General features: G+C 34.3%; 1 protein-coding gene across 4 annotated transcripts in view; it reads left to right on the top strand.

Moving 5' to 3' along the window:
- The window catches only part of LOC127855786 (uncharacterized), a 44,724-nt gene that overhangs the window by 12,461 nt on the left and 11,673 nt on the right, over positions 1–20,590 (top strand). For 2 of the 4 annotated variants that reach the window (XM_052391595.1, XM_052391596.1), the window contains exon 1: positions 14,548–14,668. Coding sequence is in view for 1 of the 4 variants with exons in the window: in XM_052391594.1 (XP_052247554.1) it covers positions 118–329; positions 3,612–3,709; positions 4,025–4,144; positions 6,238–6,346; positions 6,842–6,985; positions 9,101–9,224; positions 12,352–13,067; positions 13,499–13,782; positions 14,540–14,668; positions 16,810–16,905 (2,032 nt within the window). In the remaining 3 variants the exon portion in view is untranslated. Of the gene's footprint in view, positions 1–117; positions 330–3,611; positions 3,710–4,024; positions 4,145–6,237; positions 6,347–6,841; positions 6,986–9,100; positions 9,225–12,351; positions 13,068–13,498; positions 13,783–14,539; positions 14,669–16,809; positions 18,841–20,590 lie in introns of those variants that run through there. The other 2 variants (XM_052391594.1, XR_008037738.1) reach the window with 2 other exon arrangements.

The following is a 20,590-nucleotide window of genomic DNA, read 5'->3' as shown; positions in this document are numbered from 1 at the left end:
TAGGTTTTTGCGTTCAACCATAAACATTAGAACTTGAATATGAATGTTTCAAGCGGTTTAATTCTCATGAATCTTTTTATACATTTGTATTATAAACATATGTCTTTTGTTTTAAAGGAGAACAGTGTTGCATATGGATATTAAGTCCAAAAATATTGTCCTGGATAACTACTTCAACGCAAGATTGATTGACTTTGGACTCTCAAGAGAATATAAAGAAGATGATGATACGTCGATTATTACGTCCAAAGAAGGAACTCCAGGATACTTGCCAAACGGTCAACACAATATTCTGACAAAAAACAATGATTATCATAACTTTGGAGTAGGTAAGTATTCACTGTCGCAAAAAAACAAAGAGTGTGCCCCTCTTTTAAGAATTGGGCGCATTGCCTTTTATGTAGCAATCGTTTGGTCGGTTTTTTGGTCAATCGGACCTTGGACATTTTCCTGTCTTCAAGATATCTAGAGAACGCTTTGATTTATAACCAAACACACAGGACTATTAGCTATCTGGGACTTAAGAAAGATGCAAATCGATTTTTAGGTAAAAGGGTTTATTAAGTTAATTTGTTTTCGCAAGTTAACTTATATATAGTTTAACTTAAGAAAATGAAAATTTGTTCGGTGGTTAGTCCCGAGAAAATGAAGACGCGGATTGATTTTGAGGTAACCATATCAAAGATCAATGTAAAACGGCCTTGTGACAGGGAATTTTTATTGGCAGTATTTTAAGAACAGTTTTACCTGCGATAATGCACAGATGTAGGGTGAAAACCTTTTAGGAAAATAAGTCGCATCTTGAATTTAAAATCACCAGGTCAATGTCATAGGCGCTCGATGTCAATGACAATGTTTAATTTATTTATTTATTTATTTGTTGTTTTTTTTAGTTACCCGTTGTTTATTATAATGCATACACATACTAAATTAATAAAAATCTTCCGACATAACTTCTTAAAAAAAAAAGATAATTCGACTATGTACATAGATATTGACAAGGTAAATCACTCGCCATTTTCTAAAGCAACGGAAGTGCGTCATTATGCATAATTAAATCGCTGTCACCCCGCTCGCTTATTGAAAAGCGTGCGCAGACCGGGAACCTCGCTCTTTCTCTATCTACTTTCAGTTTCAACAGAAACTATTGTTTCACTCAATTAATGGGACAATCAACAGAAGATATTGTAAATTGAATACACATGAATCATTCCTTACCAATTGTTTAACTTGATTTCGTCTGCCATGATGATTTCCAGAAAAAAAATCAGCACGTCAAAAATCAAAGCTGGCGCTCATAATGTTTAGTGGCTGTTATTGTTTATAAAGAGCGAGGTTCCCGGCCTGCGCGCGCATTTCAATAAGCGAGCGGGGTGACAGCGACTTAATTATGCATAATGACGCACATCCGTTGCTTTAGAAAATGGCGAGTGATTTACCTTGTCAATATCTATACATACATAGTCGAACTATCTTTTTTTAAGAAGACGTTTTGTCGGAAGATTTTTATTAATTAAGTATGTGTATGCATTATAATAAACAACGGGTAACTAAAAAATTAATAAATAAATTTGAAAAAAAAAACAACATTGTCATTGACATCGAGCGCCTATGGTCAATGTCACGTGAGTTTAAACATGTTTGATCAAATTAGTTTCTACATGTTATTTCAAGAATACTATGCCCTCGCTTCCTCTATATTTGTCTGTTGTCGTTTGCTTCAGAAAACTAATGACGAAAACTAATTTGAGGTCAATACGCTAAAGTTAAGGGGCACAATAAAATGTTACAAGTTATACGTTCTCACACAATAGCTTAAGAATGCCTCTCAAATGCTCCTGCTATAGCAGGAGTGGTTAAATTGGTAGAAAGTACGATGATTATTAAAATTGGTGTGATCCGGTGGTCAAAAATCGAGGTCACGAGGGGGCTTTTATTTTAAAATTGGTTGGTAAATCTTGACACAGAATTACCTATATAATTTTAAATTGTACTTTGACCTATAATGATGCAGGTTAGTATTAAGTGGATAGTTGTGTCAATTGGAAGATGTCAATAGATTTCGAAGTCACAAAGTCAAAGGTCAAGGTCACATTGTTTGCTTAAAGAAATTCGTTAAGGCACTATATTGAGTAAAAATTGGAAATACGATCATACGACCATATGCATTGGTATAGTTCTTTCATAGGAGAAAAATAATATACAATCTCAAGGTCTCATGGGGATTTAACATTTCGTGTTGGTACATGTACTATAATTTGAGGACGAGTTGACATGTGGGGAAATGAAAGAGCATTTAGGTTTGATGTCAACAGGTAAAATGTGAATGAAAAATGGTTTATCAAATAAACAGTGAATATATTCAGTAACTCTAGCATGCTCGAAACCTTATCATATAGTGTGTTCTTTGACTTATGCCAGGGAACCAATTCCCCCAAAACAACCAATGTTGAAACAACTAATCTTTTTGATATATTGATAAGTATTGCCTTCCTTGGAATATATAGATAGATACGCTTCATATAAATAATACGTCAGCATTTCTCGTAGAACTCACAAATTATGTACATACGAGTTAACATCGTGTGTATAGAAAGTGTATACGCAATTTAAGTACAAGTGAGTAAACGACAGATTTTGATAAAATTAAAATTAGACGTTATACTTACGCTGACCGCCTCTGAAGACTGAAAATAGGAGACATTGCTGATATTCACGTGGAATAGAAATACTGCATCCACACAGCAAAAATAAAACTGTTGTAAAAATCACATATACGCAAAATAAACCTTCATCTGCAACATCAGAAGACGAATTGTATTATTAAATACAGTCGAGGCATCGGTTTTCTGATCTAGAGGCTACTTTGGCGTACGCAAATATCCATTGCTCAGTCGTACCAAAACACTCCTATGGATTTTTAGGGCAACAGTAAACGTATAAGATCACACGAGTGTTTAAATGAAACGTGCTTCCACACAATATATAAAGTCTTGACAAAGGATGGACTCCTATGACTTTCAAACGCAGAGATCAAAGGTCAAGGTCAAAAGGACGACGTCTGCAAGTCATAGCTGAGAGTAAATGACCTTCTAACAGGAGAACTAATTATTATAGATCTTATGTTTAAGTAATATTAACAGAATAACTATAAACCTGCTACATATTCATTTGCAATAGTTCGTCTTATTTTTTTCAAACTTGTTTCGAGCTTAACCATGGAAATTAAATTATATTTGTTCAAGTATCGAACAAAACATGCTTGCTACATATTTTTGTTCACTTGTTTTGTGCGTTTGTAATGATATACATTAATCAGAATCTTTTAAGTGAATATCTTTATATACATTATGCTTAGTAATGTGTAACACCGCGTTGTTGTTAGCTAGTTAAACAAAACGACTATAAGAATGCCGCGTCACTACTATCGATATTCATTTTGATCCCCTGAACTTATGGCTGGAAGTATGTTTGACGGATGAAAACAACATACCTCTCCTTCCCTGACACGTATGTTAACATAAATAAATACATGTACGTTAATAAACTGCCTGTATTTGTTAAATCGATAATGATAATAGTTGTGAAGTCTAAATATTCTTAAATTTCAGTTGTGCTCGAGTTGATTACTGGTCTTGATGCGTCTTCAAAAGTGGAGGGGCTTGAACTTCGGCAATGGCATACAAGCCTGATTGTACAAAGACAACAGGTAAATCATAAAGAAAATGTTTATACTAGCAATGTCATGTCCTCCCTTATTGGATAATCAAGTCACATTGAGTAATATTGACAATCTTAGAAAATCTTTATATCTTTATTCAAATTAACACATATGTGATCGTTTAAAGTTATTTGACAAATCAACCTTGTATCATTGTGTCATTTGCTCACAAATGTATCGCTAAAGCATTTGCGTTTGTAATATGTTTGTGTGATAGTATATGATAAGTCTTTAATATATGTTTAAATTAGTAACGACATATTTATTTATTTATCTTTGTTTTGTTTAAAAAAAACACTTCAGGTCTCAGTTTGGAATAATAATGCAGTTGTAAATAAAGTAGCTGAAATAGCAGCTAAGTGTGTTGCAAGCGTAACAACACAGTCTTCAATCAACTCAGAAGACATCAGGAATGAGTTAAAGGTAAGGGAGAAATGAATCCGTGTCCAACAACAGCATGTTAGCAAACAATAACATCTATATCATGTGTACGCTATGAATGTAAATAGTATGTATTATTAATACAATGTCATTATTTAGCAAAAGTTATGTTGAAGAGAACAGTAATTATAGTCTAAGAATACTTACGAATATTTTTCGTAGTTATTATATAAGGATTATTGTTTCAGTTATTTATTACTTTAACTTATGTTGGTTGTTGGTTGAGTCATATATTCCTGATAATAACCTCGCGCATCGACTTAAATGGGAAATATACATGTCATACGAAGGTACTTTAAGACAATCACCATCCAAAAAGGAAGCATTATCAATGCCAAAATAAAAATCGTCACGTTCGAGAACACATACATGCAAGTTTTCTTAGAGGCATATGTCAACTGTAAATCTGTGCACTTTTGAATTGTGCTATAAATATGATTTACAGGCTTGCATCCGGATTAAATACTGACCGATTCAAGCTATCATTTGTAGTCTTATAATTAGACATGGTTTAGCAAAAACATGTACATTGGATACATACAACACTATTATATGATATGATAAAAATAGACGTACAATAACGATATTCCTAGACGTTTGATTCCAGTCAGGTTGAAAAAGGCGTGTGATATTATTGCGTTTTACTGGACGAACAAATAGCACAAAATATGATTTTATTTTTATAGTTTGGAGAAATATTGAACTTTTAAGCTTTACTATTCGTCGGATCGTTCGAGCTTTACAACTCATATATTACCCGTTAGCGACTATCTAATGGTATGGTTAATGCTAACGTGCATCATCTCTCGTTCACTATATCTACTAAAGGTATTGAAAAGAAACTTCACGCATGAGTTTGGGACCATTCAGTTTGGTCACTGACCAAATTCCATGAAGATAACCGACAATTAAGCACAATTTTGCCTCTTTTATACTAAGAAATGTCGGGTTCAGTTGTGCGGGAAAGTTGAAAAACATGTGACAATTTCATGCAGCACGTACACATCTCTGTAACTACAACATATCTGTTATTGAATATGCACACATATTCTCGAAATGATCATGCGAAGTGAACGACGAGGACCCATAGCTCTAACTTGCAATTTTAAAAGAATTATGTCCTATTTGTACTTTTCATATTTAGGGAAAAAGAATAAACATTTTTTGCGAAAACTAATGCGAAAACTTGTCTTAGGGCAATAACACCAGTTAGGATGGGCGCATTGTGCTGAAATTGTGTTTGTAGGAAGTTTTCATGTGATTGGGTGATGATTTGCATTTTGGTCATTGTAGTCAAAGTTACATCTTTCTAGAATTATAGAAGAAGAGTTTCCAATCGATAATTTTAGCTTGGATGAAAGTGATAAGCTGTAAGAATATTTGTGTAGATTGATCTACCTTATGATCTACCTTATTTATAAGCCATTTTGTTATCCAACTTAAAAGCTCATCTGTTTAAACGGCCTAACTTAAGTGTGCTTTACTTACAGAACTTTTTAAGGGCAGACAGTATGCATATACATAACTATAATTAACATCCCATTTTTGAATAAAGTTAGTTTGAAGCGAAAAAGAATAAGTTAATACCATTTGCGCTTTACAAACGTTTTGTTTGATTGAAAGCTTAGAAGAAGATTGTTGTAGGATCATTGCAGTTGGGGTCGATTCCGACAAGGCTGTTGTTCATAAATATATTAATTGTTTCCACTAAATAGCTTAAATTCGAAGTGACGTTTGTATTGTAAGTCTGTTTGTATGTAGCTTTATGCATGCTGTGTTACTTAAATTCCAAAACATGTTTTCTATATTTTCGAAGTGAATGTACATGAATTCTTATAACCATTATTTCATAACAATAATTGTTATTGAAATGTTATGAAAAACTGTGTTTGTTTTTATTGTTATATTTTTAAGGCTTGTCGAATCTGTAGCAATATGGGATACTTACTTTTATGTTTTCAATTGTAATGATATAAATATATTTTCAAACAAGGTTTGCATTTTTATTATATGAAATCAGATTGAGGTTTTCCTCAGTTTCATCGAGGCCATGCAATTTTAATTTGCTTCTTTAGACCATATGCAGAAAACAATCAACTCCGGAATGGGATTCAGCTATGAAAACGGAAACCGTGGACAGAGATATTCGATGCGAAATATGTTTGGTCAATGAAGTAATGAAAGGTATACCGTTTGCCGAAATTTTTGTTACCAAACACGTTTGTATGAAAGATGGTTCGTGCATATGGAAACAACTCGCACTTATGTTTGTTATTTATTATTTTATTTTATAGTTACGATTTAAGAACATATGAATTTATAAAAAATACTCGAACTGATATATTTTGAGAAGACCATCGAAGGTCTGAAAGAAATACTAAATTTAATTTAATGTTCATACATTAACTATAGAAATAATTCTGAACACAATATTAAAAAGGCATATTGCTATAATGTTATGTATGTTTACAGAAGAATGAGTTAAAAGAAAAATGATAAAGTCATTATTCTCCAATCAGAAATGATTGCCATTTAACATGAATCCAATATTCTCAGACAGTTTTTTTCCCTAAAATCTGGCTTGGTAAGACAATAGCACTTGGTAAGACAATAGCAAACTAGTTAAAGTCAACTAGTTTCATGTTATTGGAATTTACGGCATCTTAACTTTTATTTCAGTCGGATTTGATGGTCATGAAAATAATTCACCGGTACAAGCAGCATGTACAAGACGGATCCGCATTTGTTGCTCCTGTATGAGGAATTCATATATCAATCCAGTCAAGTGTTATACATGCGGAGAAACAATTCAGCCTTTCATAAGTAAGACTGTTTGTTCAAGGTACATAAGCATACTTAATCATTAACATTAAAGCTTATTTATTTGTGTTTTAATCTTCACTACATAGTTTTGTTTTCAGTACTTAATGATGCAAAGGAAAGGTATGTGTATCAAACGAATCCGCATAATTTATATATAGTCTCGAGATTGTTCACCTTGTTGACCTTCGGTGTATATTTTGAAAAAAAAACTAGAGCAACACATCAGCACAAATTGTATCTGAGTACAGATTAAAATATTCAGATAAAACGACATCTTTCTGCAGTTTAAAGTTATTTATATTTTAAATGTGATGAATGTTGACTTTCTAGCAAATTCATTTAATAGATACGCAGATGATGAATATGATATTCTTTGATTTCATACCTAGTAATGTTTGGTGTATATTATGATAGCGTTTAACTTCTGTAAAAAAAAAGGGCTACGCATGGTTTGATTTGGCGTTTCCAACAAGAATAATTCTTAACCAACTGACAAGTCATCATTCAATAAAATATAATCCAATAAGTTTAAGACTGTCAACTTACAAACACAAGGTTTTAAAAGCCATACCTGGAGCTTTCGTCCGTGTACTACGGACTTCATCTGCACAATGATTTCTACTGTTGGGATACGTTAACACCGCTAATTGTCTGGGTGAGCGATGTTAAGGTACGATCCCAGGTGTGCGAGAGTTGGTAGCGGCCCCCGTCCTTATTTAGCGTCGGTCTTAGTGCACGAATGTAAATAGCCTCCTTGACCCCTCCCTAGAACCAAGATGGTTCACGGTCCAGGATCCTGACGTTCTTTATTGTGATTGTTTGGCCCTGTTTACAGTCATGTATATGCTTTGAGACCTGAGATGATGTTGAACTCGGTCTCCTGTGTTCCATCAATCGTGCTTTCAGATTTCTTTTAGTTTCACCAATATAGTCCATTGAACACTGTTCCTTTGGATGGCCATCACATTTTATATAGTAAGTCCGCAGATGTCTTTCTTGTCTGGATACGCTGATGTCTCTCTTGCTCTCTGTACCGGACATGGGTTTGCTGGCCTATTCCCTTCCTTTCTGCAGTGTCCATTCCGGATAGTGGCACTTCTTCAAGGCATGGCTGACATGCTGCATTTCATTATTCAGGTCCTGTTCTTCTGAAATTATTGATTGAGCTTTGCGAAAAAAGAGGTCTAACTACAGACAGCTTGTGTTCATTCGGATGGTGGAAGTTGAAATCTAGATATTGGTCTGTTTGTGTCGGTTTGATAGTGATTTTTAAGCTGCCGTCCGGTTTTCTGATTGTATTTGTGTCAAGGAAAGCTAGTGAGCCGTTCTTTTTTATTTTTCCATCGTGAACTTTATGTCAGGGTCATTGGAGTTGATGTGCTATGTGAACTCCTCGACATGTTCAACCTTCTGTTTTGTGTGGGTGTCTTCCGCGTAGCCGAACCACCAGCCTAGTGGGCGTTGAGCTGTGCGGAGAGTCTGCTCCTCAAAATGCCCTATGTAAAGGCTGCATACTATCGGCGAGACAGAGAACCTATAGCGGGTCCATGTGTATCTGTTGATAGAAATTACCATCCAACACAAATATGTGCAATTCAGGCACTCTGCTAGCAGCCTGGTGATCTGTTGTGGAAACATAGTGGTTCTAGTGGTCAGCTCCGGGGCCCGAGTAGTTTATTATGGATAACATCCAAGGCTATATCTAATGGGGCACTGGTGAAAAGTGCACATACGCCATACGATATTAACACTTCATCCTCCTCACTCTGTTTGTTTTTTATTAGTGCTTTGAAATGTTTGGAGTTCTTTACGAAGTGTTCTGTTTACCAGACCATCGGAGACAGTACTGTTGATAGGTATTTGGCACTTTTGTAGGAAAGAGATCCCACACTGCTGTCTATTGGTCTTAATGGCATGTTTGCTTTATGTATTTCAATACTTAATGTGTGTACTTTGACAGTCTAAAAGTTGGATTGTCATGGAAACCACAGTCAAACTTTCATCGAAAGTTCAATAAAATATCTTAATATTTCTTATATGTTGAATGACAACACTTTATTTTAACAATTGAAGCAATGCTAAAAAACAAATTTCATTTCAACTCGAATATTCTAGATGCCAACTGGGGAGCCATACTGGTTGCTGGGTATGATGAAAACTTCGGAAATGTTTTCCAAAAAGACATCAATCAATTTAAGGAAGTGATAACATCGAAAGTACTGCCAGCAATGTGTATCAAGTAGGTGCTATGTTGATATTATTCACATAATGAACTATTATTAATTCGATAATGCATAGTTAAATATATTCTCGTGTGCATCTACGGCGCACATGTACTACCCGTTAGGCTCGTTCAAGGTGAATTCGATTGTTATACAACATCGTCATTATTTAGAGTCCTCGACTAGATCGATTCAGCTGGAATTGAATTATAATCTTTGATCAACACATGAAGAATGAAAATCATTTAACACAATCCAAGTTATGAGGTGTGATCTTTTCTAACAAGATACTATCCGGTATTGAGTTATCATGTGACACCTCTACCTTTGTCTTAAATACAGTTTAAGCTATACGCTTATTGGCCGTATGGTATTTGTTTTATTGTATATATATTGCTTAATTGTCACCTTGGCACCGCTATCTACACAGTGAGGGACTCGCCCTTTCCCCTCCTCTAGCCACACAGTAGCCACATCAACTCCGGACGATTAATAAGTACACAAAACAGAAGCACCGACATTCCACAATGTCCTTCAATCTGAAATGACGTTTCATTACGCTGTGAACGAAGCAGATACTCACGAGCAACACATGCGTTTAATGCCGATTTGGAATATACTGAGATTTTCTAATTTTATGTCATCGATTTGGGCACGTAAATAAAACATTCCAAATATTTTTTTAAAGCGATATGTGCAATATAACTTAAACAAATCTAAACATTTGAATGGTTGATAAAGCAATCTAGAAAAATAGTTCAAAACTTGTGGTATCAGAAATCAACGACATAAGTGCAATTATTTCTCTCCTGATAGAGCATCTGGAATTTCGTTGTTTGCTACATTATACTATAACAAATAATGTTCACTTGTACGGAAAAAAAATTCATTCACAATCAAAAGTTGGGTCAAGAGTGTTAAACTGGTTTTGCTAAATTATTTTATAATAGCCGTAAACGGGAACATGAACTGTTGTATCGAAATCATTAGAGATATAGCTTAATTAAATATTTCATGGTGGTCAACCATCGCTACACACGGCGGTGAAATTGTGGATACCAATTTACCGAATATAATGTAGACAAATTATCATCATTGATCACGTCTAACCAGAATTTGGCATCATGCGAAAGATAAAACCAACGCTTTTGTAAAGATATTTTATATATGATTCTATAGACTTCTTTTCTTATGTTAATGTATTTTAAACTAGAAGTGGCGCGGCAGAGTCCGACGCCTATCCCCAAGCCGCATCGATGTTATATTAAAAGGCAATTTTGGGTGGGCAATGCCCATGTTGGTGGGGCCCCGGGATGGGCAATGTGAACATGGATGGTCGAGATAGACCGTGTTGTCATAAAAGATGTTCAGTTTTAATTTGAAGTCAATTGGTGAATAAATGAAGAAGTTATATTAAAATAATTTTTTTGGTTGGGCGTGGTCTAAGTATGTCGGGCGCCCCAGGGTTGGTAATTGGGCCATGCATTGTTGAGATTGACCGAATTGTCATAAGAGAAGTTCAGTTTCAATTTGAAGTAAATCGGGGTAGAAATGAAGAAGTTAATTCAAAATAACCTAAAAAAGAGTGAAAATCTCTGATCCGGCCCCATCCCAACCTCCATAACTTTTGACCCAGGGTTAAAATAAAAATTCCAAATAGTGCACTATCGCACATATGCTCAAAGCTACCATGTGTTTTAGTTTCAAGATTCTAGTGATTATAAAAGTGTATGAGGAGATAGTGGCCTGGACGAACGGACGGACAGACGGCGGAGATAACCACATAATTCCCCAGTTCAAATTCGGAGCTTGTGGATAATTAATGACAAATAAGAATCAAAGTACTGACAGTTCTGTGTGGCGATGCTTTTGAAGAGGATGGATGTAAAAGCAATAATTAAAGTTGATGTATACCACCACACGGAACGAAAATGTTTGGTACGAAAAAAAAATTAGGTACGAAAATAATTGGGTACGAAAATATTTGGGTACGAAAAAAATATAAAACATGGGTACGAACAAAAATTTGGGAACGAACAAAATTGGATGCGAACAAATTTGTGTATGAAAAAGAATAAGGGTACACACAAACATTGGGTACAAAAAAACATACGGGAACCAAAAAAAATGGGTACGAAAAAATTGGGTACGAAAACTACTGGGTATGAAAAAAAAATTGGTGTACCGGGTAATAAGGGGATTTGGGTACGAAATAAACATTGGGTATGAAAAAAATGGGTACGCAACCTTTTGGGTACGAACAAAAAGGGTTACGGAGAAGTAGTACCCGTGGACCTCTCGATAATTTAAGAGTTACCTTTATCAATGGCCCTGGGGTGTGTAATGTGGACATGGATGGTCGAGATAGACCGTGTTGTCATAAGAGATGTTCAGTATTTTGAAGTCAATTGGTGAATAAATGAAGAAGTGATGTTAAAACAAAATTGTGGGTGGGCGTGGTCGGCCACTATCTGCCCCTTGTCTATTAGCACTATAACCTTCACATTATCATGGGCGTCGCACGTTGTTAGTAAAATGATTTTTTTACCCATTTTACCCATTTATTTACCCATAACTTTTGACCCAGGGGTCAGATAAAAATTCCAAATAGTTCCCCGTCGAAACATATGCTCATAGCTACCATGTATGAACGTTTTAAGGTTCTAGAGCTAATAGTGTTGGAGGAGATAGTGGCCAGGACAGCGGAGATCAATACAATATCCCCACGCTTTTAAAAATGTGGGGATAACAAATCAGTTTACTCACTTCTCATGCTTCGGTAGACTTTTAGACATCTTTAAACACTGTTGTAGATTTCAAATTCAAGATTGACAGTCATATTTCAGAATTGCTGAACAAAGCGTGCTTCCTGTTTATATCGTACATTTCTGTAATCACCTTCCATCGTTAATTGTTCTTAGTGAGTTATGCGTTGAAAACATTAAATTGTAAAGCCGCTGAATACCACATTTGTTTTACTTTACTTGTCATGAAACGATGAACAAATATTCTTCTTATAATTTCAGCTAAGTTAAAATACGTTCATAAGATGACACATCTTTTACATCGCATATATATTTGTAACTAATTACTATTGACTATCATTAAGTAACGGTATTTCCATGTGCATACTTTATATTTCAGTCCACAAAATGTCATAACTCTGGCTGAAGACATGAAGGGCATTAAAGCTGATGAAAAACTTGATCAGGCATTTGATATTCTTTCCGGAACGAATATTCAAACATTGCTGTTTGTGTACTCTGGACACCACGATGATGAAAGTGGCTTTCAACTTGGTCCGAATGTGAATTACAATTTGGATAAAGTAAGCTTGAGACTCAACAAATGGAACGAAGAAAACCCGAACTTTGGAAAAGTGATTGCATTTCTGGACTGCTGTTTTCCTAAAAAAATGAATCTGAATAGTTCTCTTAAGCTTATTCAGTTCAATGCTACATCTCCAACAACGCCTGCAGATTTGGAAACAAAAGAGGGCAGTCCATTTTTAAATTACGTTATTCAGGCATTCACTGCAAGAGCAAATGGTAAAGTCTGTAAAATAAAGGAATGTGAATGTCACGCGCGCATCCTGGGCAACTTTATTACTCTTCACGATTTGTGGAACTATCTTAACGAACATATTCAACTGCAGAGAGAAACAAGTTTAAAAGAGCCGTATATGAGTGCAGCAAACATTGAATTGCGAGACACACTCCTAGCCTACAATTACGATTTTGAAGTGAAGTTTGAATTCACAATTAAGTGGCTTGAGACGGCAGAACGGAAAAAATATGTGCGTCCGATGGAATTCAACGAATTTGAAAGACTAAAATTGATTCTTGCTAAAGACATCTTAAGTGAGTTTGTTTTTCTGCTTTACATACGTTTGTATTGTTTTGCACTGAGAGGATTTATATGTTTGTATTAAACACCGTGAAATTCCAAACGAATCAACTACATTTGTTTACGGAGAGAACTCTTTCCATAACCACGAGGTCCTTTATTTATTTTCGGGCATTATTTGTATCAACAATCTCTCTCCTGTTAACATTTTTCACCATTCCTATATTTAATAGTGTTAGGCACTATTGAGTTTGTAATACCTGAACGTGTAAAAGAGCTTAGCAAACTGTTAAAATAACATGTAAAATGCTTAGCAAAATGTAACAAAAAAGTTTCCGTTTTTGTTCACAACAATATAGATTATTATGGTTTAAATGCAATGAAGAAAGTATCTCAATTATCATTGAGCAACCTTTTGAAATGTTATTGCTCTTTTTTGTTTCAGGACACGTGTATAATATCAATCTCAATCTAGAGGACTGCAGTGAACTGTCTAAATTTGCCGAAATCATCAGTTTAGAAATAAACACTGGACCAAGGACCGCACATGTGCAAGAGATTGACAACATCGAACTTCTTTTGTTATATTGGAACTCTAAACGTCAGTTGCGATGTCTTGCCCGTCTGCTACCCAACGTAAACGTGGATAAACCAGTTGGGCGGTGCTTCAAAAAAGTTCCTGACATACTAGCTGTACACCGGGATATTCTTCAGAAGTGCAATATAACGGTAATTATACAACATAAAAAGATATTTTTGTGTGGCAAGGGTGTACTGGAATCACCCTGTCGGTTGATTAAGTGAATTTTCTATCGAAAACTAGTACCTCATTTTTGCCTATCTTTACAATTCGTATAGAAATGTTTTTCATCGAAGTAGATATGCAACGCATAATTTTCGTGTATAGCGCAATATTTTTCGCAGGGTTATGTGCCCTTGAACTAAGGCAAACTTTTTATACATCATAGTAGTTATAATTTTTTTGTCGCGAACTTGTATCTCAGTTGTATGCGTTTTAGCACGAAACTCTCTAGATAGGTGTTTATAGTATATAGAAATGCAACACTGTTTTATATAAGGCTACTTATATTGATGTACATAATCAGGAATTTTTCTGTCTTAAACTGTTTTCTGCATATCAAAATGAAAATAAAAAATATATCTTGTTCATACCTATTGCAGAAGAAAAAAACATTGTTTGTGTCTGACACGCTATGTTTGTTATGCAAATGTTTGTACGTTTCAAATTAGGCAATTAATTTCACTAATCAACGTGAAGCTTTTTGCCTTTGTATATTATCAATGGAATGAGCGATCGACCGCATGTGTTTTTGTTCGCGAAATCATACACACTCTTTTATTGGAATACTTTATTATATTTAATTAATATGTTGGTATTTTTGTTCATATGCTTTAAGTGTGATTTAATTATTTGTCTTCGATCTTGCATTTGATATGTGCGAAGAAATTATTTTTTATTTTAAAGGAACATCAGTTGACACTTCCTAACCTTCGGCTATATAAGCAATGCCTGGAAAAGAAAAATAAGACTACAAAACAATATGATGAGTATATGTTTGTTGTGGACATGATAATTAATCAAGCAGCAACAAAGGTAAATGGTTTTCTTTCAATAATGCTCTATTTAATATCGAACATGTTACGGAATTGTTGATCTCCTTGCATTGCCGTCGGCTCGTTTGTTTTTGATTTTGTAAAGCAAAGCATTTCTGTATTTTAAAGTATTTCTTTATTAACCAGGTTTTCCGAAGGAAAAAACTGGTTATTAGATTGGCAAATGCAGGCGGGCTGGCTGGCTGGCTGGCGGGCTGGCGGGCGGGCGGAACAAGCTTGTCCGGGCCATAACTATGTCGTTCATTGTCAGATTTTAAAATCATTTGGCACATTTGTTCACCATCATTGGACGGTGTGTCGCGCGAAATAATTACGTCGATATCTCCAAGGTCAAGGTCACACTTTGAGTTCAAAGGTCAAAAATGGCCATAAATGAGCTTGTCCTGGCCATAACTATGTCATTCATTGTGAGATTTTAAAATCATTTGGCACATTTGTTCACCATCATGGGACGGTGTGTCGCGCGAAAGAATCACGTCAATATCTCCAATGTCAAGGTCGCCACGACTAAAAATAGATTTTTTTTAAAAACAAACTTACAAAGGGGGTTAATTTTGTTTGTTCATTTCAAAAGTTCAGTTTGGGTTTTCTCCCTTTATCAGATTTTTTTTTCACAATGAAAACCTGGTTTTGTGACAATTTTGTCCCTTGTTTCAAATACATCATGAATTGATGTATGTTTTGAAATACTGCTCCTGCAGCTGGAGTTTTACTTCTTGGACAGTATAAGGCTCAAAATATATTTTATGTTTGCTTCACCTGGACATAACATTCTTAAAGTGAGCTTTTTGAATTGCATTTCGTTTGTCGTTCTGTGTGCGTCGTACGGCGTCAACATTTGCCTTCTGAACACTATAGAAGCCTAATTTATATCCCAATCTGCATGGAACTTTGCCAAAGATTTGTCTAAAAAATAAATCGACATAGTTTAAAGCTGGGTCACGTTGTGTCAACCACTTGTCCAATAGGTCAAATTTAAGAAAAAACGCTGGTTTACGCTATAAAGGTCACATGTATTGCACACTCTTCTAGAAACTTGGTCGGAACATTTATCCTTATAATTTCTTGGTCGAGTTGGAAACTGGGTAACATGTGGTCACAAACTAGGTCACTAGGTAACATTAAAGAAAAAAATCGTTTTCTCACTCTAGAATCCACAAGTTTTGCCCTGTCTTCGTGAAACTATCGGGCCATTGGTATTTATTAAATTTCTGCTGAAGTCGACACTGGGTCATGTGGGGACAAATTAACTGGGTCATAAGGTCAAATTAAAGTCAAATTGTGAACACTATAGGCCATTTGTATTGCCTATAGCTCGTGAAACTTGCTCAAATCATGATTTTCGAATGATATCTCGGCCAAATTTAAAACTGGGATACTTTGGTTAAAATAACAAAGTTACTATATCGAATCCAATTAATAATAGCTTGTTAACACTATAGATACCACATATAAAGTCCAATCTTCATGAACAACTGTCATGAATAATAAGTTTGCAACAGGGCAACATAGAGATCACAATCAAGGTCTTAATGTCATATTACATAATTAACAGGTGAACTCCTTAGAGTTTAGAGACCAGATTTAAAACTTTTCGTGAAATTCGGCAAGAGTCCCAATTATATCTCGGCCATGTTAATGGGCCATATGAGGTCAACAACTTAAGTTATAAGGTAAACTTAAGGAAAACGCTTGTTAACAAGAGAAGTTAACTATTTGCGCTATATGCTTAACACTTTCTCTGAAAATTTGTTTTATTCTACTACGAATGAGATATGGTTTCCTTTCAATTTAAAGTAATGTGCACCATGAGGCGAGGAAGTTTTCCTTATGACTAAATAAAACATCGTTTGAACACTCAAGGTCTAAAATCTTTTCTCCATTCCTTGAGAAATTAGGTTTGAACAATTACAAATTATATTTATTTGGGCTTACTTCTAAAATGTTTCTGATTTTGTCAAAAACATTGATGTCAAGTGTAAGGGTCGTATTATCCGAAAGTCTGCTTTTACATTTTGTGGATACTACCTCTATTAAAAACAGTAAACTTATTGTGGTTTCAGGTGAGCGCATTAGGGCCTTTAGCCCTCTTGTTTTATCAATATGCTTTGTGTTTTAAAGCTTCAAGAGACACGTTTGAGAATTTCCTTCTTTGATCTGTCAACGGACTACACACTGGTCCACATGAACCTAGTAAAGACCACTGACGTTCAGTAAGTTGCATCATGGTAGAAGATACTTTGATACTACGTTCGGTTATTGACTCGAGTTATGAGCTGAATATACATAAAATTGATGCAAATGTGAAATTTGAATTTATTTTAAGGGTTCTTTGTTTTAATTGAAGAGAAAACATGTTGACAGAAGTACGTTTACAAATATATGATCAAACGTTTGATAAATTTTATGTCGACATGAACTTTGCAATATCTCAAAATTAGCTTAGATCGGGTTATATCAAATGTATATAGGGAAAATAATCGAAATAATAAAACAAATATGTGTTCATTAGTAATTCGTTACGTTAACATGTATCTTGGTGTAGAGGATAATGCTTTTTTTTAAATATGTTATTTTCCATTAGTTTATTCACTTGTTTCTAAGTTTTATGTATGAGTATGTGTGATTGTATCCCCTATCGATAAGTCTGCATTATTATCTCGCTACCTTGCAACAATATTATTGTGCGTTTAACAGACGTAAAGGAAAATGATATCTTTTAGATGTTTCACTCATTTTATTTTACCATTGCGAACGAAGTGTCTGCGGTGATTTACCGGAATCTCCAGTTGGTCGGTTGATTGATCGGTTGGTTTGTAATATGTGAACTTTGTATCGTAAATATATAATATGTCTGTTATGTCCAAGATGTAATGTTAGTTGTATATGTATTTTCCCTTAAATTTAGGTAAATTTAGGATACTTGTATCATAGTACATAGGCATTTTTTATCGAAACTGTGCCTTTCAGTTTTATGTTAATCAAAATGATATTGTTGTTCATACTATGAAAATCTGCAAGACGTTATTTTTCCTTACGATGTTCGTTGCAGAGTTTTTTTCCTTGCACTTTAAAAAATTGTGAATACTTGCACTCTAGTGCACATATGTACTTTGTATCACGAACTTCTCCCTCCGTTTTCAACATATAAACATAAAACCTTATTGATATCTTGTGTTTATTGTGTTAAGTGTAAAACGTTATTTTTGTGTATATCACTGTTTTATTCTTAGAGTTCTTTGTCCGCGAAATAAGGCTAAATTAGTATACTTACATCATTGAACACGTGTACTTTGTGTCGCGAACAGTTGTCTGTGTATCAACACGGAAGTTAATTAGAATGTTATTTTACATTTTTGTACGCACTTGAACTGTGGCACATTGTAGATACTTACATTATTGTACAACCGTACTATGTGTTTCAAACATTTGTATCAAAAAGAAACTAAACAGGATTGATGTTTTTTACGTATTAATGTGCAACACGAGCTTCTTTGAAAAGTAAATCCTACATGATCGTTCATGCTAATTGTGCGTGTTTTTTATTTAAAATGTTATTTAGCTATAAATTTAACGAAATCAGCTGATTATTCAAAGGCTCAAGATATACTTGTTTATATTTTAAAACGTATTGGTATTGAACTTAGAATATTTAATTACATATTGTTCACAACTCAGACTTTACTGCTTATTATGCTTTTAATGTATTGTATTGAATTATACTTTGTATATTTAGTCTACGCATATTCAGCTGGAGGAAAAGCCTTTTTGCATATGTTCTTCTTGCCAAAAAATGAAATAAAAAGTTTTATTTATTTGTAAACGAAACAAGATTATTATTAAGTGAGATCTGAGCTTTTAAAATATCGTGTGCTACGTCTATTATTTTTTTTAGTTGATAAGTTCAGTTTTATGTGTAGACATGCTTGAACATTTCTAAAAAAATATTATCTGTTAAAAGATCTCCCCTTGCGAAAAAAAAACATACGGGTCTGCATATCAATGTTTTAACTTGAACACTATTATATGAGTACGATTTATCAAAATAGTTTTGTATGGCGTTGTTTTTCGAATTATGGATTTTCGTTCTGTTGTGTGCTTATGGTCGAGAAGACGATGGTCATGTTTTTCAAAATAAATCACTTATTACTACGTTATTGGACCTTTATCATATAATTAATTCAGTTTTTGAGACGGAACGGTACAGGAGGGGTAGGTGTCCCGTTAAACCGGATTAAAACTACAACCGTTTATAATAAGCCGTTTCAAAGCCGTTTCAAAGCGAAATTCTCTCCTGCTGTTTAAACTGGAGTTTCACCTTGAGCTTATTACATACACATTCGGTTCTATATATGATGCTGGGTTGCTGTTGGAAGGAGGCACATTGATTTATAGGTCGGGAATATGTTTCAAAACCCCAAACATGAAAAGTCCTAAAATTCGTATATTTACGGATGAACACCGCATGTTACCCTGAAAATTACTATTCATACTTCGATACCATAATTTTTCTAATGAATCAAGCACTTGCTTATTATAATAAATACCCAATTTCAGTATTTATAAATCCACATTTGACTATAGCCCACTGACATTGCTGGACGCAACTTGAATATCAGAATAAATATAGTTCAAATATATATGTGTTTATATTTCATATTGAATAACGGAATAGCGTATTAAGATTAAATAAATGACCATTCATTTTTGAATTTGTTAAACGGCAAAATATGCAACAGAACAGAAAACAAGCCTACCATTTGATTCATACAATGACAAAACATCAAAAGTTTATATATATGGAATATTCTCAAGCCTGACATTCCAGCCAGATTGTCCATGAATGCCAAGGAAGCCTTTTCTGCCAGGCTGCCTCCTTAGAGACCCAGGATGGCTTTTCACTTTCTCTCATTTTTCTATAGTGCATAACCTCGTACTCTGTAAAATCAACCGTCTTTCAGTAGATTTTTTGTTTTGATTGTCTTTGGAATATAGAATGTTTTGAATGAAATTTCGATCACAATCAAAATAACAAGATTGTCACTTCAGTGAAATCATAAAAATTGTTATATTTCTTCCGTCGACAGCATCGGTGTACACATATCAGAGACTTTGTTTCATATCTAAAAATGTGCATAGAATATCAACAAACATACGTTTGCTATCGATCAATGAATAAATTAATACATTATGATTTAGATACAAAAAAGCACACACTAATACAATATTTTCCCACATAACTTGCGAAAAACAATTGACCATTTAAAGACAAATAGTGATTACATATTGATAACATCATACTAAACAATTATATGATGTTTAGGTTTCTTTCTCATATGTTTGTTTGTTATCGCAAAAAATCATAAAATGCAAAGGAAATATATTGCTTTATATTAAATTTCGCATATTTATTTTAATCGTGGTTATAGAAAAAGGCATATTTTTTCAACAAATCGTTCAATGAAATTCGAGTATACACTGAAATCAACAAATATCATGTTTTGTTTTGTACGCGTACTACGCCATATAGGATGTTAGAATAATTAAACTCCAGAAATATTATCAAGAGAGAAATATTTTTAGTACCTGCTAGTTTTATAACTAACGCAAACTAAGCATTTTAATACCATAACAGACAATACATACAACCAAAACCAAAAATGATTAAAGCTGGATAAACCGCACATGAAAGCTCAATGCAAAGCATATGGGATTTAAACCACTTGAAAGGCATGCCAAACGTTACCCCTAGCAATTACACTTGCAACCAAGGCGTAGTCTGCAAATGCTTACACATTTACAAGATACGAACATATGTTTTAAATCAATAATAAAAACAATCGCCATCTAGAAATTTAAATGTATCGATCATCCGGTGAAAATGAGAAAACATATTTAAAGG

The sequence above is a fragment of the Dreissena polymorpha genome, chromosome 13 (genome assembly GCF_020536995.1).
Source record: "Dreissena polymorpha isolate Duluth1 chromosome 13, UMN_Dpol_1.0, whole genome shotgun sequence".
NCBI lineage: Eukaryota > Metazoa > Mollusca > Bivalvia > Myida > Dreissenidae > Dreissena > Dreissena polymorpha.
The sequence above is the reverse complement of the archived record's forward strand: the minus strand, read 5'-3'. Positions and strand labels throughout refer to the sequence as shown.